Source organism: Micromys minutus, assembly GCF_963924665.1.
Source record: "Micromys minutus genome assembly, chromosome: X".
Classification (NCBI taxonomy): Eukaryota; Metazoa; Chordata; class Mammalia; order Rodentia; family Muridae; genus Micromys; species Micromys minutus.
The window spans coordinates 81261838-81284822 of record NC_137970.1 but is presented as its reverse complement, the minus strand read 5'-3'; the positions used below and the strand labels follow the sequence as shown (position 1 = coordinate 81284822).

The 22985-nt window shown below is 39.1% G+C and overlaps 1 protein-coding gene across 1 annotated transcript in view; it reads left to right on the top strand.

Annotated features, from left to right (window-relative positions):
* The window catches only part of GUCY2F (guanylate cyclase 2F, retinal), a gene marked incomplete at both ends in the record, with an annotated part of 91240 nt that extends 75100 nt beyond the window's left edge, over positions 1-16140 (top strand). Inside the window, 5 exons of the mRNA XM_080909734.1 lie at positions 2838-3012; positions 5961-6059; positions 9039-9133; positions 15867-15955; positions 16053-16140. Coding sequence (XP_080765860.1) covers positions 2838-3012; positions 5961-6059; positions 9039-9133; positions 15867-15955; positions 16053-16140 — 546 coding nt within the window. The remainder of the gene's footprint in view (positions 1-2837; positions 3013-5960; positions 6060-9038; positions 9134-15866; positions 15956-16052) is intronic.
* Between the last annotated feature and the right edge of the window lie 6845 nt (positions 16141-22985).

Sequence of the window (22985 nt, the reverse complement as noted above, 5' to 3'; positions counted from 1 at the left end):
TGCCAGACACTGCTATTCTCCGCTGCATATGCAACTGGAGCCATGGGTCTTTCCATGTGTGCTCAATGGTTGGTGTCCAAGGGAGTTTTGGAGTATTTGGCTGGTTGATAATATTGTTCTTCCCATGAGGTTGGAACCACTTTCAGCTCCTTCAGTCCTTTCTTAGGCACCTTTATTGGGGTCCCCATGTCGAATACAATGATTACCTGCAAGCATGTTCAGATGTATCTATATGACTCTGGCAGAGCCCCTTAGGAGGCATCTTTTTCTGGTTCCTGCCAGTAAGTACTTCTTGGCATCAGCCATAGTGCTTGGATTTGGTGGATGCCTATGTGGTGGATCCCCGGGCGAGACAGCCTCTGAATAATTTTTTTTTCAATCCTTTTGTCCTTGTATTTCCTCCTGTGAGTATTTTGTTCTCCCTTCTAAGAAGGACTGAGGCATCCAAATTTTGGCCTTCCTTCTTTTTGAGCTTCATAATGTCTGTGAATTGTTTCTTCGGCATTCAGAGCTTTCTGGGGCTAGTATCCACTTATCAGTGAGTGCATATACTGTGTGTTCTTTTGTGACTGGGTTACCTCAGGAAGATAGCCTCTAGTTCTATCCATTTGTGTAGGAATTTCATGAAGTCATTGTTTCTAATAGCTGAGTAGTACTCCATTGTGTAAATGTACCATAATTTCTGTATTCATTCCTCTGTTGAAGGACATCTGGGTTCTTTCCAGCTTCTGGCTGTTATAAATAAGGCTGCTGTAAACATGGTGGAGCATGTATGTGTCTTTGTTATATGTTGGAGCATCTTTGGAGTATATGCCCAGTAGTGGTATAGTTGGGTCCTCAGGTAGTACTATGACTAATTTTCTGAGGAACCACTAGACTGATTTCCTGAGTGGCTATACCAGCTTACAACCCCAGCAAAGGTGGTGGAGTGTTCCTCTTTGTACACATTCTCTCTAGTATCAGCTCTCATCTGAGTTTTTGATCTTAGCCATTCTGATTGGTATGAGGTGGAATCTCAGGGTTGTTTTGATTTGCATTTCCCTGATGACTAGGGATGTCGAGCATTTCTTTAGGTGCTTCTTGGTCATTCAGTATTCCTCAGTTGAAAATTCTTTGTTTAGCACTGTACCCCATTTTTATATAGAATTTATTGATTCTTTGAAGTCTAAATCCTTGAATTCTTTGTATATATTGGATATTAGCCCTCTATCAGATGTAGGATTGGTAACAATCTTTTCCCATTCTGTTGGCTGCTATTTTGTCTGCTTGACAGTGTCCTTGGCCTTACAGAAACCTTGCAATTTCATAAGGTCTGATTTGTCAATTCTTGGTCTTAGAGCATAAGCCATTGGTGTTCTGTTCAGGAAAATTTCCCCTGTACCTATGTGTTCTAAGCTTTCCCCCACTTTCTCTTATATTAGTTTCAGTGTACCTGGTTTAATGTGGAGATCTTTGATCCACTTGTACTTGAGCTTTGTTCAAGGAGATAAGAAAGGATTAATCAATTTGCGTTCTTTTGCATGCTGACTGCCAGTTGAACCAACACCATTTGTTGAAGCTGCTGTCCTTTTTCCATTGAATGATTTAGCTTCTTTGTCAAAGATCAAGTGACCATAGAAATAAGTGACTTTCCCCATGATTATAAGTGGTAAATTTGAGATTTTACCTAGGGCGGTATGTCTCCAGAATTTTATTGGTTTTTAGCTATAATCAAACTCATAGTAAGCCAGTCTGATTGGCATACTTCACTGAAGTCCTTCCAGTTTGATTTGAATTTACTTGAAGAGCTTCTACATATGAGCTATCTAGAAGAGTAGGCACACTCTATGGGGAAGATGAAGAAGAGGGACCTGTTTCCTGCAGAATAGTCAAAGGCCAGAAGTATTGCCTATCTTAGGGTTTCATTGCTGTGAAGAGATACCATGACATGACAACTTTTATAAAGGAAAACATTTCATTTGGACTGGCTTAGAGTTTCAGAGTTTTAGTCTATTATCATCATGGTGGGGAACATGGCAGCCTGCAGGCAGACACAGTGCTGGAGATGGAACTGAGAGTTCTACATCTTCATCCAAAGGAAGCCAGGAGCAGACTGTCTTCTGCAGGCAGCCAAGAGGAGGGTCTCTTCCTCATGGGACAGAGCTTAAGCAATAGGAAACCTCAAAGCCCACCTCCAGTGACACAGTTCCTCCAACAAGGTCGCACCTATTTCAACAAAGCCACACCTCCTAATAGTGCCACTTCCCATGGGCCAATCACATTCAAGCCTCTACATTGTCCCTCAGTGATATAGCAATTGGGGATGAGGAGGTAAGGAGGTACTTGATGAGGAAAAACCAGGTTCTCCTAACTCAAAAAACTTGTGAAATTGAGTGTCACATTAGTACTGCCAATTAGAGGGCCCAGACTTTTCTTGTTCCTTTTCCTTTCCTGTACTTCCCTCAAGGATGCTCATTTACCTCAAATTAGCTCATTTACCTCAAATCATGGGTACATTTTCCCTGAATAATTTTCCAGGACCATCTTAGGGGCAGTGCCACTTTCCCTTCATACAGAAATTTGCTGAACTTGTTATTTTCCTAGAGTCACTCAATAGCCTTTGAAGTAGCTATATTTATTCCAGGATCCCTGGTTGTGTGGCTTATGCATTCAACATTTTAGTAGAGTTCCTTAAATGATTCTGATGTACAACTAGGCCAATGAATAATTGACACACCCACCCTGCCTCCTTCATTTTACATGTGTGGCTTCTATAACACTCCTGAGACCCCATGGAGGAAAATGTAATATGAAGAGGTGGTTACCTGCTTGATAATCCTACTTTTTATAATTTCCAGGTAGAGACCATTGGAGATGCCTATATGGTGGCCTCAGGCCTGCCAAAGAGGAATGGCAGCAGACATGCAGCTGAGATTGCAAACATGTCCCTGGATATCCTGAGCTCTGTCGGTACCTTTAAGATGCGACACATGCCAGAGGTGCCAGTCCGAATTCGAATAGGTCTGCACACAGGTAACAGAGCAAGAGAAACCATTTCTATATGCCTCAAGAAAGACTTAGAAGAGGAGGAATAAATGTGTGGATGTCCTCTGATAGTGGACAGCTGAATTATCCTGTTGTCCAGAAATACTTCACTTTTTTCTGCCTAGCCAGATGTCCTTCTTTCCTCTCCCTGCACCATTTCATTGGGCCCCACAGATGCTGGAGCCTAACATTTTTTTTTTTAATTCTGTATCACCATTTCTTTGTTTATCTATGCTACAAGATCACCAGGTATTTTTGATGTTTAAGATAATGTAGTTAATTAATCAAAAGCATTTTCCTCCTGTACTCATCCGCTCTTGAATAAATATCTTCAAGCCCCCCCCCATCTTTTTTTAAATTTAACTACTATATACATGCTGGTGACTATAGACAATTTGTTTCCTTATTTATAAACGTATTTTTAGAACTTAAAATATAATTCCACAACCTCTTTTTAACCCTATGCTTTTGGGACAATTTTTCCTTAAGTTTTACCTATGTGTGTCAGCTTTACTGATGAGATTTCCACAGGAATGTCTCATTTGGTCCTCAGACTCAACAAGTCTAAAACAGAATTATTTCCTTTTCATATCAATGTCCTCTCTTGTGTTTTGTGTTTCATTTAGTGTTACTGGCAGTGAGCTGTTTACCATCTCAGAAGTTGTTTTTGACTCCATCCCCCCTCTAACTTCAATATTGAACCAACTACTACTTATTTTATTTTCTTGTATGTTTGCTTGTGCCACAGAGCTTGTGTCAAGGTTAAAGGACTATTTACAGCACATGGTTCTGTCCTTCTATCATGTCAGTTCTGAAACTCAGACTCAGGTCATCAGCCTTGGTGGCAAGCACCTCTACCTTCTAAACCACCTTGCCAGTCCCAGCTCCCACTTTTTAAAACTTTTTGTCCTTTTCAACATTTCTTGAGACTGTTTTGTGTTACGTTATTAAAGACTCCTCACGTCTAGGCCACCAGCATCTCCTTCCTAGATTGATAATCCTACCAGCATCATTTTGCTTCCACACTTGTCTCTATGTATCCTTTCCACAGCAATTGGCAGAATCCATGTTGCCTGGTTTGTACTTCCATTAAACGTTAAGCTCTTTGCCACCAGAACCAAATCTTATTCATATACTAGCATTGAAAGTTTAGCATATAGCAGCTGATTATTCTTCTTCCAAAACAAAAACAAAACCAAAAACATCAGCAGAGCAGCAGCAGCAGCAACAGCAAGAACAACAATCCTTCCTTTGGTATCTTAATTATTTCAAATATAACATTTAAATTGATGAACTCTCTTTTCCAACAAATAAACACAAACTTAGAGCCCCATGCCAACTTAGTCATGGTAATCAATCAGACTGCCAACAAGTCTTTTGGGTCTCTTTCATAATGTCAGTGTTTTAAGTCCCCACTTTGGCTGTCTACTTTACCCCATCACCTCCTTTCTAAAGTTTTGTGTTTGTTTTAATGACAGTAGATGCCTAAAAGCTTTTCTATAAGGTTATACACCCCTTTCAGTGCATATGCAATACACTGACTCAAGAGGAAAAGAAAGTCAAAGGTATTATTTATATAACCATTGCTTGAAATTTCTTAGTGGGCCAAGAACTTTGTTTTGTAAAACCCATTTAATTCAATCTGGTCTGTAGTCTTTCCCCAGATGCCTGAACTGATAGTTTGTTTTCTCTAGAGACCCCCAAATGTCCATGTATGCTGAAACTCCAATCACAAACCTTGGATGTATGTCTCTTTCCCCTGTAACTGAATCCTACTTACCTTACAAGAGTCTGGGCAGGCCTTGCTTATAGGAAACTTCTCCACTGAGTCAGGTCCTAATAGCCAACTCCCCATCTTCAGTTCATACTCCAGTTCTCTTGCCTTTAAAATTTGCTTGGCCTCAGCCACATTGTCTTGCACTGTTGCTTGCTTGCCTATTGTTTGGCAGTCTCCTCTTTTCATTCAGATGTGAATATCTGATGTAATTTAGATCATAGTCCATACATTATTTATTTTTGAGTCCCAATACTGCCTACATGAATTAAAATGAATATGAATTATATATATATATATATATATATATATATATATATATATATATATATATATATATATATATATATAGTTTTACTTCATTTTGTTCTTATTTGTAGTAGAAAAAATTTGGAAGTAAAACATTGACTTTAATTCAGAAAACAGCATAGATATAAGGATGAAAAATTTAAACAGAAAAAGCAAAACTCAGAAATGTAAAGATGGGGGACTTTCTATCGACTGTTGAGCTCATTTTTCTGCCTACCTGCAAAAGTTTGTCTTTTTTTTTTTTTTTTTTTTTTTTGTTTTCTTCAGCTATCTTGAACATGTAACACAGCTGCAATAGTGTGAGAACAAAAATTCCTGCAAGGACAAATGAGAAATAATTTTAGCTTATCTCTGCACACTGTCCTTACACACCCCTAGCACAGATAATGGAAAGTCAGCTCTGCTTGTTTACACATTTTCTGATCATCTGAGCAATAATTCTCTTCATTGACACAGTTGGGAGATAGATGGATTGTCTTCTAACCCGGGTGCCCAAGAAACAGTCCCATTTTTCCCCTTGTGACAAACCTATTTGGATCCCGAGTCTTTGTTTAGGCTTTTCTGGTTTGATTTTGATGTTTCTTTGTCCTTGTTGACAGATATTAGCATTTTGAACATAACTCTTACTAGACTAGAGGTGTAAATGAGAAATGGTTGGAACATAGTAAATTCAATTTCTTGTAGAGCAGTGTTCATTATTCAGTCATCAGTCTTCCTTTAGATTTCTGGAGCAATGGCTTGATGGAAGCTTTGGTTCTTCTACTAAGCTACCCACCTGCTTGCATGGCCCTTCTACTAGCACTGTATGTACACCAGTTGACTCCAGACTCACTCTTCTACTGTTCTTCAACAGGGCCTGTTGTTGCTGGAGTGGTGGGCCTCACCATGCCCAGATATTGCTTGTTTGGGGACACTGTGAACACAGCTTCTCGAATGGAATCAACAGGGCTACGTGAGTATTTGTAGATAACGAAGGTGAAGCCACCTCTCAATTGGGATGGTGATTCTTCAAGGGAGGAGAAAGAAAATTGGGAACGCCATGCTTTAATGTTTTTAAGAAAAAAGGAAAGCTAATTCAAGACAATTAAGGTCTATCACACATTTCCATGGCCTCTAATAGCAAACCAGTAGGGGGTGATGTTGGACTGAACATGTCCCTATCTTGGTCTAGAAATAAAGCTGTAGCTAAGTGCCACTGAAACAACCAGTCGATTTGATCAAAACAACTTCCAAAAGTCTTGTGGGCAAAAAGAAAGAATTGGCTAGCCCGGTAGGTGTGAGGGAGTCATGTAGAGAAGAGAACTAGGTAACACACTGACATTTTCAGTTTTCAACTAGTTTGTGAAAGCACACAAGCCAGCTGCCTCCCAGCTGTTTGCTGCTGTTTGCTGCTCGAATCCAATGTTTGAACTAGTTAGGTCTCCAATAGTTCCTGGTTTTATCAAATAAGTCCCTGGAACTTAGCTAGTGATAATCCTACAATCCAAGGAGCTTGGGACTCCAAAATAATTAATTCCAACCTTCGTGTATGTAAAATCCTTAGCTTCTACCAAAAATGGTCATAGTAGCAAGGATTCGACTTCTTCTTCCTCCTATATTTGCAAATCAAACTGTACAAATTATTCTGCCACTTGTTTGTTATGGGCAAGATGCTTTCTCAAATATTTCCTGACTCACTGTCTCTACTGAATACAGTCAGCGTCATAATGTGCCTTTTTATTTATGGTTCAACAAAGTAAATTCTCTACACTATTATAAGAAAAACACAGAGAATAGAATTAAACCATATGTACAGCTTTCATGGAGTTTTTTTTAAGTGAATGAAAGAGATCATTTAAACCAACAGCAGCCTTTGCAATGACTAGGCAAGACAAGCTCCTCCTTTAGCTCCACCTTCAGCAACATACTGACACTAGTCCCTGATGGTATGGTAGCCTGTAGCACAGCTGGTGGTGCCCTGTATCACCCCACTCTGGATCACTCATGTACAGAGACAGGCTTATACAATGGCTCTAGTCTTAGCCGATCTAGCTAGCCAGTGCAGCCATGACTATGAGGCAGCACGGAACTTAGTAAATGTTTTCAGAATAAATTTTCAGGCATCTGGGAAAGTCTTTAAACCCCAGCCCCAGAAATGGCAGAGACCATGGAAGCGGTCATCCAGAGACACTGTGTGCATATGACTGTGCACACGACTTTATCTTGAAATGCAAACAAATGTAGAGTGAAAATGGTCATGGATCTGCAATGCAGATTTGGCTTAGTGCTTAGGACTGATGTAAGCTTTGTAGAAGGCTGAAATCATATTTTGATCTGCACCCGGGAGACTCTACACATTGCACTTTGAAAATGGAGAGCTGAGAGCAGAAATTGAATTCTGAGATTCAGGTAGCATCTTGTCTAGTGGTCAGGCAGGAAGAGGAAAATGAATGCACTGGATCATCCGCAGTGTTTACTAAGCCCAGGCTTTGCGATGACCGCATTGTGTGAGATACAAAGAAGCATGCTCTCGTGATCTCTGTGTGTCAGAACCCGGTTTGTGTGCTTTGAGCTGAATATGGCAGTAAGCTCCACGACTAGTAAAGGTCTGGTAAGAGGTGGCCTCTAACCTGTTGAATATGACACTAGGGCATGCAGCATGCTTCTTAATTTAAAAGAATCTATTTCATCATTTTCTGCTTTGTATTCAGATTTCTGAATGGAAGTAATTTGGGACTTACAAGTGATCAATTGATCCTCCTTATCATGCTGTTAGACAGTGTTTTGTTTTGTTTTGTTTTTGTTTTTTTTTGTTTTTACCTATGTGCCCCACTGAATAGGTGGAATTAGCCTACTTCAAGACTTCCTGAAGAACTGAGGCTAATGGAATGACACATAGCAGAATAGATAAACTTCTTAGGGATGTGGTTTTAAGGAACAGGACAACTGTTTCTGAGCAGAGGCTTTGGATGAATGTGCATCAATAAAAAAGAGAAACAAACAGGATTAAGCTGTTGAGTAAAGGAAAATCCTTGTGAATATATGTGATAAAGGTGTCCTGTTCTTTATAGCCATGTCTTCTTACTCAGACTGTCTCCAGCTTCTGGATGGACAGCTTCTGCAAGTGCATATGAGAAAAGATCTTGAACATTTACTTAAGACTCAATTACAGCAAGTTGTCAGATCACACAGTGACAGTTGTCAGGAGGCTCAAGGACCATATCTGAAAGAGCAAATGTTTAGTTTTCAGTAAAGAATTACTGTTCAATCATAAATGAATTTTGAAAGATTTAGTTACCCAAATTTAAGTCTCCTGTCTCATGTTGGAATACATGTCTGGAATAAAAATACTCATGCATATATACATCTGGAAGCACTCACTGCTCATTAAAAAAGTTAGCATTGTTTGATGCTCACAAATACTAATTAATAGAATATTATAGAAATAGATATTTCTCACTAATGTTTACAATGTGATAATACTAAGAGGTGGCTGTCAGTATACCTATTTTGGAAAACACACCCTTTTATAATAAGTAGGGTTATATAGGTCTGGAGAATTTAGCTTTAATAACAACCCATGTAACAAGCTGATGAAGCCAAACTTCCCTCAGAAGAAGATACATGGTATCTGAGAACACAGTGGAGGTTGTTGCGTTCTCCTTCTCAGGCTTTGGGTTAAATTAGCACCTTACCATTACATGACCTTTCATCTGAGATGGCATCTAGGAGGCTCATGGATGCTACTGTTAATGTCTTCTTTGGGGCTGATGAGGTCATTGTTCCTCTTTCTCCTTTCATTCAACTAGGACTACAGCTCTTGCTAACCCCCCCCCCAGTCCCTCCTCTAAACTTTTCCGAGACCTTCCTATACTCTGAAGTGAGGACATTCATCACATGGCTCACTTCTTGTTGATTTTTTACCAATGCAGCGCTTCTCCTTCTTTTACAGCATACCGAATTCACGTCAGTCTCAGCACAGTAACTATTCTTCGGACTCTGAGTGAAGGCTATGAAGTAGAGCTTCGTGGAAGAACAGAGCTCAAGGTAGGAACACCATTTGTCTGAGGAACCTCTTGGACACACCTGTGTCTTGAGAGGTCATGGTCAGTTGAAAAAGCTCAAAAGGAGGCTGAGACTTGGAGCTACATATTGGACAGATTCTTGAATTCCATTTGACTTTTTTTTTGTTATTCTTTTTCTTTTTTAAGTATTTACCTCAAATGGGATATGGCAGACTTGAAAATCTTTCCGCTTTATTTTTTTAAAAGAATGTATGTTATATTGTTCTACCCATTAAAAACTGTCCAGAATTTGATTTAGTAATGAGTTATACTATTATTTTGATTGTCTAATTTCCATTTTATTTACCATTTGGCACTGCTGAACACAGTCACAGTATTGGTAAATTTAGAGTTTTCACTTAGCCCACTTAGTAGCCACCTTTGCTGACTTTTTTTAGTCACACCATTGGCCTACTATTATACAGGTCTTTCTCCTAGGCCAGGGGCTCTCAAAGAGGGGAGAATTGGGCGACAGTCTGTTTCTATGAAAGGCAAATGTTTAATAAGATCTTTTCTCCCTGCTGAGGCTATTATTATTTGACCTGGAGGTTGGCACTATGATAATCCAACCTCCTTTTTGGAATTTCCACTGGATTTCCTTCTAGCTTTGTGGTCCTAGGTTTGAGATTCCAGGGATCTGATAATCCAACTTGCTCGATTTAAAGAAAAGGAGTCAATACTCAAAACGGCAACAAGCCTTTTCTCAGGACACAGCTGTCATTTGTTAGCAGAATCAGGCCAGATCTCAAAAAGCCTGACCTGTTTCCATGACACCGTGGTATATGAAGCTGATTTTCGTGTGATTATTCATGGGGAAAAGCAATGGTGGGCAGTAATGGGGTGCAGCCTGTTCCTGTCCTTGGCGTGCTTTCCCCTAATGGTGGTGATTGACATGTAAGTAGATTTTAGGAGTTATAGACAAGAGGGCTTACCTCGAGTCGATCACCTCTTTTTCTACCTCATTTTAGTTCAGCTCTTCCAGTAGATCGTTAATAGCTTCTGGCAGGTAGGATGGTGCACTTACAGAGGGACAGGGGCTTTTCATCACCTCTGTAGAGAAGTCACAACAACATGATGGGGTAGGGTTATTACACGGGCAGCAAATCAGATCGCTCAGGGCTTTTGTGATTCTACTGTACAGTCTGTCATTTTTCAGCCGTGAGGCAAGTGCAGCTTGGTTTTCTGAAGCACTTTCCTCTGCATTGCTGGGTACAGAAATCTCACCTAAAAGCCCAAGAACTGAAGAGTTCTCACTTTAAACTGAAAAAAAAAAAAAAAAAGAAAAGAAAAACCCTTGATAGTCCCCCCCCCCTTTTTTTGGCCTACAGATTCTAGACAGGAGCAATCGCAGCAATTAGGAATTTCAGGTAAACAAATGAGAAATGAGGCTCAGCTTCAGAAGAGCCCTTTGCAACCTGAAAATTCCCCTATCTCGGGGAATTTTGGAAGATGGTTATAGTAAGTGTGAGGGGGAACTGCTTTTTAAATTCCATACTGGTACCTGGTTTTTAGGGTGGCAGGAGCCTCATGAGGAAGACATAGTAAGAGTGAGATGTTGGGAGTAAACAGGAAAAAAGACAGCAGAGGAAAGGAAGGCATTGTGAAAGCAAAGAAGACTCAAACGAAGAGCATAGGAAAGCCACTCCCCCACACTTTTGGTTTCTGTTCATCCCACATTCCTCCTGCCTGCGTCAGAAATTACACATTGTACAGCAGCAGTTGGGCAAAGGAGAACTCCAGTGTACCTGACACAGATACCATATGCCCAATCTGACTGTATCATACAGCTAATCCATTTCAGACCATTTTTATTCCACATTTCCACTCTTCACCCACTCGGTTGTTGCTTTCCACATTCAAGCTGCGATTTCAAAGCTGATGGTTACAAACATGTTTCCCTTCCAGCTTGGAACCCCTCCAGCATAGCCTCCTTTCTTGGACTTCACCTTTGGATTCAGTAGCAATGTTCTTTCCTTATTACATTTCCTTCACTGAAGTGATGGAATTTTCCTATATTGTTTTCCTTAGTGCAATCTAGACAGTGTTGTAGATTTGGCAAGAGAATATAATATAATAATTACATGGGATACTGTCTTAGTCAGGGTTTCTATTCCTGCACAAAATGTCATGACCAAGAAGCAAGTTGGGGAGAAAAGGGTTTATTCAGTTTATACTTCCATATCACTGTTCATCACTAGAGGAAGTCAGGACTGGAACTCAAGCAGGTCAGGAAGCAGGAGCTGATGCAGAGGCCATGGAGGGAGGTCACTTACTGGCTTGCTTTCCATGGCTTGCTCAGCCTGCTTTCTTATAGAACCAGGTCTACTAGCCCAGGGTTGGTACCACCCACAATAGGCTGGGCCCTCCTCCCTTGATCACTAGTTGAGAAAATGCCTTACAGCTGGATCTCATGGAGGCATTTCCTCAACTGAGGCTCCTTTCTCTGTGATAACTCCAGCTTGTGTCAAGTTGACACCAAACCAGCCAGTACAGATACTCATAGTGATTTGGTGACTATAAAAAGAAAGAAATCACCATGAGGAAACTAAGATCACCCAGGAAAGGAGTCATTTAGAGATTAGAAGCTTGGCCTATTTGGAGAGCTGTCCCAATGCCCATGTAAACTCCTGCCACATTATATTGGTACCATGTTTCCCTAATGCCAACATAGCCAGTTCTGAGTTTTCAGTAGTCTCTCTGATGGCTTTGTAAAATTTTAGGACATTTTTTATTAACCCTTCCCTCAGCTGAGCTTACTTAAGTCACTGTTCTCTTGAGAAGTTTGGAGCTTGTTGCAGAGATTTTGTACATATTGTAGCATATCAGTTCCATTTCCCAGAGATTTTTATATAAACTTGCACTCTAAAAAGATTTCCCTAAACCATTGTTCTCAGCAAATGTAGGTTCTCGTTGCTGCAGGTTGACGCGTTTAGACTTTTTCTCTGATTTGTGGCACTATGTAGTATTTGGGTCTCTGGTCCATAAATACTAGTATTGTTTTGTTATTTTTTTCCAATCTCTTTTACTTATTCTCTTAACCAATATAACACACACACATGTACAAACACACACATGATCTAAGAAATGAAGAAATAATATTGTTAGATTTATGAAGACCAAATGGTCTGTTCTCTAATCTTTGAGTGACATCACAAAGCAACTGCATCCTCTCCATGTTTCTATTTATCTACACAGGGGTGTGTTCTTACCTAAGATTACCAGAAGGCTCATTAGTAATCTCACAACCTCACAACCTTTAAGATCCTAAGAACTGTCCTTTGCCTTCAAGACATGTGTGTCCTGTGACAGCAGTACATTGGAGAAAATGTGTACCATGTAATGTGGAGGGAAAGGGCATTGATAATTTTCTGTCTGATAGCCTTGGGGTCACTTCTCTTAAACTTGATTATTTTTTTAAATTGAACAACTTTATTTAAAAAAACAAAGATAAATGTACAGATTTTAAGCATTTTTGCATAAAAGTATATGAATACATTTTTGTCAGTACTTGATTTTTTTAAAGGTTTGATAGTATGCATTAAAATCATACTAGTTACAATGAGCATAAAGTACATGTAAAACAAGATGTAACCTGGAAATAGTCAAAGTTTTCTTGGTGTGTAAAGATTAAGCATAATGGTTTTTCTTTTTTTTTTTCTTTCTTTTTTTTTTTTTTGGACTTTACTTTTCTTGAACTTCATATAGTCTGTTAGTTGTTTCTGGGGCGTTCAGAGCTTTCTGGGGTTAGTATCCAATTATCAGTGACTGCATATTATGTCTGTTCTTTTGTGACTGGGTTATCTCACTCAGGATGATATTCTCTAGATGCATCCATTTTCTTAAGAATTTCATAAAGTCATTGTTTCTTATACCTGAGTAATACTCCATTGTGTAAATATACAACAATTTTTGTATCCATTCTTCTACTGAAGGACATCTGGGTTCTTTCCAGCTTCTGGCTATTATAAATAGAGCTGCAATGAACATTGTGGTGCATATATCTTTGTTGTGTATTAAAGTGTCTCTGGGGTATATGCCCAGAAGTGGAATAACTGGGTCTTCAGGTAGTACTATGTCCAATTTTCTGATGAATCACCAGACTGATTTCCAGAGTGGTTGTACCAGTTTACAACCCCACCAGCAATGGAGAAGTGTTCCTCTTTCCCCACATCCTCGCCAGCATCTGCTGTCATCTGAATTTTTGATCTTGGCCAGTCTGACTGGTGTGAGGTGGAATCTCAGGGTTGTTTTGATTTGCATTTCCCTGGTGGCTAATGATGTCGAGCACTTCCTTAGATGCTTCTCAGCGATTCAATATTCCTCAATTGAAAAGCTTTTGGTATCTCTGTACCCCATTTTTAATAGGGTTGTTAATCTTGATTATTAACAAGCCATTTAATGCCATGAACATCAGTGTCCCAAACTGTAGAATAAGACTGATACCTTCAAGGATTTCTATAAAGAATAAATAAGACAGAAGATGCCAAGTATCTTAAAGGAGTTATGTCAAAGCATGGTACTATTTTTTGGGTGGAGAGGGAATCCTCTGGGGCTTCCTATGGGCCGAGGGTTTGCTTCTGGCCTTGGTCATTGCTCTACTTGTTTTGCTTTTCTCCCTCTCTTCATATTAGTGGCAGTGGGTGTTTAAGCAGGGAGCCAGGATTCTAAAATAATATTCTTGGATGAGCTCCAAAATCTCAGGGTATCCCTGGAGCTCCTCTGCATACTCTTTGATTTAGAAGCTTGCTGGAGCCTATACACTTCCATCTCCTTTTACAAGCATTGCTTTGGGCATTGCAGAGAGACTCTGGATCCACTCAAACCTCCTCATAGTCCTGGTATCCACAAAGTTTCTCTGGAAGTTAATGTGCTGTCCTAGTGGTTTGTAGAGCTCAAGAGAGGCAGTTAAATGGCTAAGGGTTGGGTTCTCAAGTTTGAGTTCTAACTGTATGAACCTTAAGATTGGATCCTATCTCCAGAAAGCTCTGAACACCCCAGAAACAACTCACAGGTCATATGAAGCTCATGAAAAACAATGGCCAAAAAATGAAAGCCACAGTCCTTCTTATGAAAAAAATAAATGTTTAGCACCCTCTCAGAGTGTGGTACACCTGGACCTTAAATCATTAATCATTCAAGAGCTAAGAATATAGCCTTGTGGCAATTTTTGGTATCCATAGATCATTATGCTTAATCTATACTCACCATGAAAACTGACTGTTTCCATGTTACATTCTGTCCTAAATGTACTTCATGCTTATGGTAACTAGTGGGATTTCAATGCATGCTATCAAACCTCTAAAAGAATTAAGTACTGACAAAAATATTCATATAATGTTATGCCAAAATGCCTCTAAAAATCTGTATATGTATCCCTCTTTAAAAAAAATAAAGTTGTAAGAGAGAAAAAAAGAATTATAAGTGCTCAAAGGTTAGGAATTTCTGTTAATGAAACTGTCTGATCATTTACTGTGCAACTAGTCTACAAGACATTCCACAGTGTGAAAAAGGAAAGCAGACAATTAGTGCCAGATGTTTTAAAAAAGGTGACCTGGCAGTTGTTCTTTGTTAACTATTCCATGATGTGTTTAAGGAGAAAACCATCTTTTAATTCAAAACTGTGGTATAGAAAGGATATAGTAAATAAAAGAATGGGTGTTGGAGTATATTCTTGTCTTCTTATTCCGCTTTAGAAATCAGAGGATGACCAAACAGCCTTAATATGTGAAAGTTAGGGTTAGTTGCTTGTCTGTTAATACAACTTGGGCTTTAAAGTAGATTTTTCCTACTTGCCTCATGAACGGTTCATTTGAATCATATATTTGTGATCTGCTTAGAGAATCTTAGTTATATATGCTTATTTTATATAGCATTTGTCATTCTTATTAAGGAAGGAATGTATATGACACATCGTCTAAATAATTTTTTTCTAAATGAATGAGAGGAAATGAGAAGACAGGCAAAAAATCAATTGAAAGGAAGAAAAAAAAAACAGAGTAAGAAAAGAGTGGGGAGAAAAATAGAGGGAGATGATACAGAGTCATCAAGGAGATGGTCCTATGGTGATTAGCACCGAGTTATGATCATTGTCTTCTAAGATCTGTGATTCTTGACAATCTACCAACTTGTCTATACATGGAGGCATCCTTGGGATGTTACTCTACTTAGAAAAACCCCTTGTCATAAAAAAATTATGCTCCATAAATATATTCTTCTCACAGCAACCGAGATGCCCCAGGCTGAAAATGAAAGTTGTAAATCACATGTGTATTCTCCTCTGGGGTTTTATAATACTAGCTTTTGGATTATAGAGCATAGGGAGAAGACTCTGAATGCTCATACTCTAGGAGGAAGAGACAGTGGCTTGCTTAATGCCAAAAGATCAGGCTTAAAATAATAAACAGCACCCTCAGATGAGCATGCAGATGTTTGCATGCTTTGAAGTAAAAAATCCACATTGCCAAAAATGGAGCTGTCTAGTGGTGAGTGCACAGAATGCCTGAATGAAGAACAGCTCAATTTGGTGTTCACTTTAAATCTGGGGCTTGTCTTGCCTCGGGTTAGAAAGCCATATAGTAAAGTGGGTTAAAAATGGTGACAATGTGAGAACTGAGACTATTTCACAGCTGAATTGAATGCTTATATCCTACTGACCAAAGGATGCTTTTAGAAAAAGTGGCTATTACATGGTTAAGAATTTTTATATTTTCAATAAGGGCAAAGGCACAGAGGAGACCTTCTGGCTTGTTGGAAAAAAGGGTTTCACCAAACCTCTTCCTGTACCCCCACCAGTGGGCAAAGATGGGTAAGTGGAATTCATACTTAATCACCGGATCCCTTTTCCTATGCCCCACTTTGGCATACACTCCTTATACCTATTTTGGTGTCTCCTGCCCCTGCAGGCAAATGGGCCATGGCTTGCAACCAGCAGAGATTGCAGCATTCCAAAGAAGAAAAGCAGAAAGGCAGTCAGTGAGAAACAAGCCATAAGGTAATGGCCAGTAGGGAAACAGATTTCCCAAGCCGGGACTCCCTTTGGCACGTGTGCCAGTCTTAGACTTTACTTTTTTGGCAGAAGGTAGTGTAGCTGGATAAATTCCAAGCTTCTCTGAGTTGGGTAAAAACCTTATTGTAGAGGTGCTTATTGCAGAGTGAATTATACTTTAGGAATATTGGCTGCCATGACCTGAGAGAGCCCTTTGTCTTCTACATTGATAACATGTTTGAATACTGACAACTATAACTTTTAAAATCCAGATATCAGGCAGGTGCACCTTTCTCTCATTCTTGAGCACATAGGCCATGTGGTTAGTCAGTGAAGGTCTCTAGAGATTTACAGCTATCTAAGCAACACAGCAGTAGCCTCTGTTTCATGGAGCCATGTATTGGCATGGCTATATTGACTGAGATACATAGATCATTTCCTCTGGAGGCACTGCTTGATCTTTTCCATGGGTAGAATTGCTAAGCAAAAATAAGACTATCTGTTCAATGGCTTGAATTTAGGATAAGTCTCATTCCTGTTAGGATGAGATGAGTATGTAGGGGCAATAGCAAAATAATTTATCACCACATAAGTATATCCGAGGGCTCTACTACTTTCTTATATTTCCTTCACTATCTTTTCTTTTTCCTGTTTTTGGGTATGTGTTTATGCACACACCTGTATATAGGTACACCGGCACACATATGCATGGGGAGGCCAGCAATTGCTGGGTGATGTTGGCTGTCTTTTTCAGTTGCTCTTCTCTTTCTATTTTGTGACAGGGTCTCTCACTGAACTTGGAGCTTGCTGATTTAGCTAGACTGGGTGGCTAGCAAGCACCAGAAAAATTTCCTGTCTCTATTTTTCCAGCATTGTGTTTAGAGGTGCAAACTACTGCACTCAGCTTCTTACATGAATAATGGAGATCTGAGCTCACATTCTCCTGCTTGAATGGCAAGCACTTTACTGGTGAAGCTATCTCCCTCATTCTCTTTTCTGTATATTGGTATCTTATTCTCTCTCTTTCTCTCTTATAGAAATAAACTTCGCCCCTAAAGTCCACTGCCCTCTCCACATGTCCTTAGGAAGTCACAAAAGCTTAAAGATATCAAGAAATTCTAAGGAAAACATCAGAGTATCACTTTGTTCCTGATCTCTAATCACAATTATAGTAAAATCTACAAAAGCCACCCACATAACGCCTATTCTCATGTTAGCATATAGAATGTATCAACTCTCTGTGTTTCTGACAAAGGAAAACCACAGTATATCTTCTTTTTTTTTGCAACAATCACAAGTACTAGGTACTAGTCAAAAAGGTTCTGTTTCATAAGCATCTGATCTTGGCCTTTCTGTACCACCTCCTGATTCTCAACCACCTGGGGTCTGGCTTTGTTCTTTCCTGCTGACCAACATAAGCAGATAAGCAGCTGGGACACACAGTCATCCAACTTCTGCAACATTCTTTCCTATGGGCTGGGAAACAAGGATACCACTAGTCACAGATTCAGTCTCTCCCTTCTCCCTTCCTCTTTTCTACCCCTTCACCTCCCCCTTTCCCTCTCCCCAGCCTAATACTGTAGGAAAGAGTTTGAAAACTCTTGACTTCCCCCCTGAAATAGTGCTGCAGATATTGAAGGCATTATAGAAGAACCTGTCTATTCCTACAAATGTGTTAGATGTTATAGCAGAACATAGTACACCTGACTTACCACCATTAGCATTGTGCTTGGTGGTGCTCTTCTAGCCTTAGATAGATGTAGCTTAGGCAATATATAAAACTTCCTCATCTGGACCCTTGGCAACTATCCAGGTCTGTGGCTATGATATGTTGAAACCACAGACCCAGGAGGGGATCCAACCACTTACCCAAGCTTCATTTGTATTTGTTCTTTAACTATAATGTTAATTGAGCATTCTGACCTCGGTTGCCTGTGAAATTCAGAAAAAAAAAATCTCTAGAAAGGGCAGTACCCTTGACAAATTATAGAAGGCTTCAAGAGTTCCCAGGTACCACATTTATTTCTCATTAAATGCTTTATATTAACGCCACCCAATGAGACCATTTACTCTAGGATGTTTGCACATTTTTATGAATTTATAGGCTGATTTTTATCAGCAGAGACCCAATGTACAAAAGACCAATAATACCTATGAGTTTTCTGACATGCTGCCAACATCACCTGTACTATGGAGAGAAAACAGAATTTTATTAAGCCTTGTGTGATCAGTCAGTCACTGAAGAAGGAAAGAAGTTATGAAAGAGATCACAGCTTCATTAGACTAGTTCCAGGGGCTGCCTGACAGGCAGGGCCATATTGTTGATTCAGGAGCTTTAATCTTGTCTCCCTAAATATTCATAACTTCCCAAACCAGCTTCTTCATCTCACCTCCTTACAATTAGTTTTGCCAACTGTAGTGAATTTGAGACTAACAGGCCATTTCTTTTATTCCTGGATATGCCTTCTGGAGAATAAAAAGAAATTAGTTGCCCATATCTATCATAATAGAGGTGAATTGAACTCCACATTTAGGAGGACCTGGCAGCTTCATGTTGACTGGGACAGTGAAATTGAGGAAGTTGACAATTTTGAAGAGCAGAGTCACAGTGGCAGGTTTGGGATAACAGGGGAAACATGAATCTTTGGGAAATAGGTGAAATGAGTATAGGGCGGGAAAATCATTTTAGATTCCACCTTTTAAACCCTTTCCTTTGATTTCCTTTCCTTTGGGAGAAAGTCTTCTTATCCTTTGTTTTCAGCAAAGATTGGAACTTCATGTGTGTTAAATGAACCATTTCAGACTGGCTAGAAAGCTAAGCACTGTGTGTGTGTGTGTGTGTATCGCACTGTCTATAGAGGAAACCATTCAAATTATTCATTAGCAAATTAAAAAATACCTGTATATTTGTCTTCTTCCTTTGTCTAATATTTGTGAAAAGTAAATCCTGTATTTATGCAAATCTGACAAATATGATAATGTTTATTCATTGAAGGATTCAAGTTCAAGAAAGTTTAGCAATTGACTACTTGTTCATAGGATAAAGGGTTTGTGTTGAATAGAATTGGTCATATTAATACCCCATGGAAAGGGCTAGATAGAGAAAGCATGCTTACTGTTTTCTCTTTCTCCTATCTAGATGGAAAGAACTCCAGCATTTGAATCTCTTCTTGACAAAGCAATATGGAAGCTCACTACAGATCAAGCTATTCTTCTTCAGCAAGATCCTAGTGAACTGCTAGAGCAAGATGATTCCTCTGAAGTTGCCTAATCTCCATGGATAAGTCAAGCCCAATTCCAGTGTATGGAGTCTCCTGAGAAGGAACTTTGCCCATAGGTTTTGTTTATTACCAGGCTATCAACCAACCCAAACAAAAGCATAGTGAAAACTCCCAAACTACTGGAATGTAAACTGGAATGAATGTGAACACCCCGGAAGGGTATACACCCATATCCAAGTTTAGTCATTCCAAAGTAGCATGGTCAACTTGGATGAAGAAAAGATCTCTATTTTCATAGAAAATAGGCACTACTTTGTTTTCCTTTTAATTTTATTTGAAATTCTAGAAAGTTTTTAGTGAGTACAATAACTCAGATACAATGTGATTAGATCCAGGGAAAGGGATAGTCTATGTCTGTAATGCTATGACATTAGGTGATTAGAATTCAGAGAATGGAGGAGAGGAAAAGAGCCTAGCTAACTGTGTTATCTGGATAACTGAAGGCTAAGAAGAAAATTCTCTTCTTACTCCTTATGGTTCAAAATATTTTCAAAATTGTTATTGTCTTTTTTTTTCTTATCTAAGTCCAGAGAATCTAGACAATATAATTGAATTGTTCTTGCTGGGTGAGAATCTTCCTGGGCCTCGGGGACATACACTGAACATGACAGAATAAATGTAAGGGACACTGTCAGTGTAAAAGATACAGAAGTCACAGAAGCAAGGGAGCAATTTCTTTGAAGTCTTATGTTTTCCCTCCCTTCTGACTGCTCTACCTTCAGCTCCTGATCCATGTTCCTAAGAGGGATCTCTTACAATATGTGTTGTGATTTTATAATTTTAGTTTTCAAGATTGATTTTTCAAGAGGCTATTGGCAGTGATTTGCCATAGTCACATGGACTAAAGCAGTAAGGCTTAAGACATAGGCATGTTCAAAATGGTTAAGCAAGCTTTTCTTCCCTTTTATTATAAAAATAATCTCTTTATTAAATCCTAACCCAAACATGTAAGCCAGTAAAGAAGTTAATTCTTTTAGAACAACCCCTTTAAAAGGAAGAAATGCCTAAGGTATAATTTGATACCTTTGTCACTGTTTAATTTTTCCATAACCAACTTACCCCAAATCTGTGTTTGGAGTCAAAAGCTAACCCCAGCACTTTATTTTCCTCTCATGCTGAATCAAAGTGCCCCACATTACTAGCTGTTACAGCCTCAGGCAGCTGACTTACTATGCAGGAGGATGCAGAAAGACTAATATGGACTTCACCTTCTTCTGATGAGTTTCTTATTCTTTGTCTGGATGTTCTAGAGAAGGAAACACAAACTTGTCACCATATCTTTGTGTCAGCCAAGAGCTGAGCTTTTAAGACTTTACTTCTAGAGCAAGAAATGCTTCCAAGCAGTGTTTCTCTTTCAGAAGAGGTAACACAACTCTTTACTATGAAAGTGGGTGGAGCTTTCGAGACAGAGGATGGGAACTGGTGCTAAGTAATCCATAGAATGCTAGATACAGAGTTCCATGGATCAGGATCATCCCAGACATATTCCTGTCTAGTCTTCCCTATGTGTAGTACTTCAAAATAATTACAGTCTAAGCCAGTGGTTCTCAACCTGTTGATCACAACCTCTTTGACACATCCAATGAAACCTTCAGAGGTGTTACCTAAGAAAATTGGAAAACAGATATTTACATTATGATTGATAACAGTAGCAACATTACAGTTATGAAGTAGCAACAAAATGAACTTTATGGTTGGAGTCACTACAACAGGAGAAATTATATTAAAGGGTTTTAGTATTAAGAAGGTTGGACACCACTGATCTGGCCAAAATCTTTCATCAGACAAGACTTAATGAGAGTGCTCTCTTGATGTCCACCTGATCCTACTCCCTACTTCCTTTCTTTCCCTTTAGCTGGTTCAGTATGTCGACCAAATTTACCTTTCTAACCTGTTTTTTTCTCATCACATCTTACTTTCCTTGATTTAATCACATGAGTTCCTAGGCAAAGCTGTCCCATTCATCTTGGTTTCTTTTGCATAAATGCCTTTACCAATAACCCAAACTATTCTTTCTTCTATTTGCCTTGGTATTTATTAATTACATAAGAAGAAAGGACACATTCTCAATTCCCATTTGATTGACTTACTGAGGCATAGTCTGATTCCTATATACAGTTGAATACAAGCCTACTGCTTGCTAGCACAGTGGGTGGAGCTGGTAGGGACCTGAATGACTTTTTTCAATGCACTGTTTTTGTTTGTTTGTTTTGTTTCTTGGTGGTAGGTTTTATTTTCTTTTAGATATTTTTTTTTTATTCTTCTCTCATTATAATATACCCTGACTGCGGTTTCCACTTCCTTCTCTTCACCCAGTCTCTCCCCCCCCCCCCCCCCCGCCACTCCCTGCCACATTTCCTCTTTCCCCTGGACCTATGATTCCCACTTTCATTGTCTCTCCACAGACAAGTACAGTTTTTCCAGGGACATCAACCAAATACAACAGAACAAGCCACAATAAGACCAGGTATATCTTTCCACAACAAAGTTGGATGAGGCAGCCCAGTAGCAGGGAAAGGGTCCCAAAGGCAGGCAAAAGAGCCAGAGACAGTCCCCAACACCACTATTAGGAATCTCACAAAACACTGAACTACACAACCATAACATATGCAGAGGATGTAGGTCAGACCCGTAGAGGCTCCTTCATCTCTGTGAGCCCACTTGAATCCTAGTCACACTCTTTTTCAAATGGCTTGCATTTCCTGTATGAAACAAAATATTCAGAAAACTAAGGGTTTTCTAATAGAGATTTAAGTTAGTTTTATTCTAACCATTTTATCTTGTTTTCTTGTGGTTTGTTTCTATTGAAAATGGATTACTGCAAAAAGAAATCAAACTGCTAATGAAGTACAAGTTAACTTTTGTTTATTTGAAGTATCACTGTACATTGTAAACATGACTTACTGCAATGATCATCCATTCGGGATTATATAGTTTTTTTTTTTCCTTTTTAGATCACAATGACAGTACATGTTCCTTGTATGAAATGTAGAAAACACAGAAAGCCACAAGTGAAGTTAAAATTGTTCAACATCAGTTTCGACTACTTATTCTACTTTGTGATTCCCATTTGGGTTAGTGTGATAGGTTATGACATGTTATAATATCATCTATTCAGCCTAAACCAGCTGATTCTCAAACTAAACTGTTTTGCTTTTATTTTCTTGTCAGCAATGTTTCGAATATTTTGATGGTACAAGTTGATTCTTGTATTATTGTCGGCAGATTTCAGTGATCCATTTGTTCTTTATCTCACTTGGGACAACAGAGGAGAAGGAGCTAACTGAGGAATACCTCTTCCAAGCTCTATAACTAGACTACATGAAGTTACTCTATCAAGATGTATTAGTCTAAGGACTCCCATGACTTCTTTGTCTTACACCTACTATTATTATACAAACAACTTGATTAGCTCAAGTCTCATTTAATCATATCGATTGGATTGTCTGCAATCCAAATGAAATCAGCTTGCAAGGGGAAGGAAGTGGCAAACAGGCAAGTAGCAATACTAAGCGCTCACATTTATATGATAATTAGGCAATAGAATATAATGTAAACACTCAGTTGAA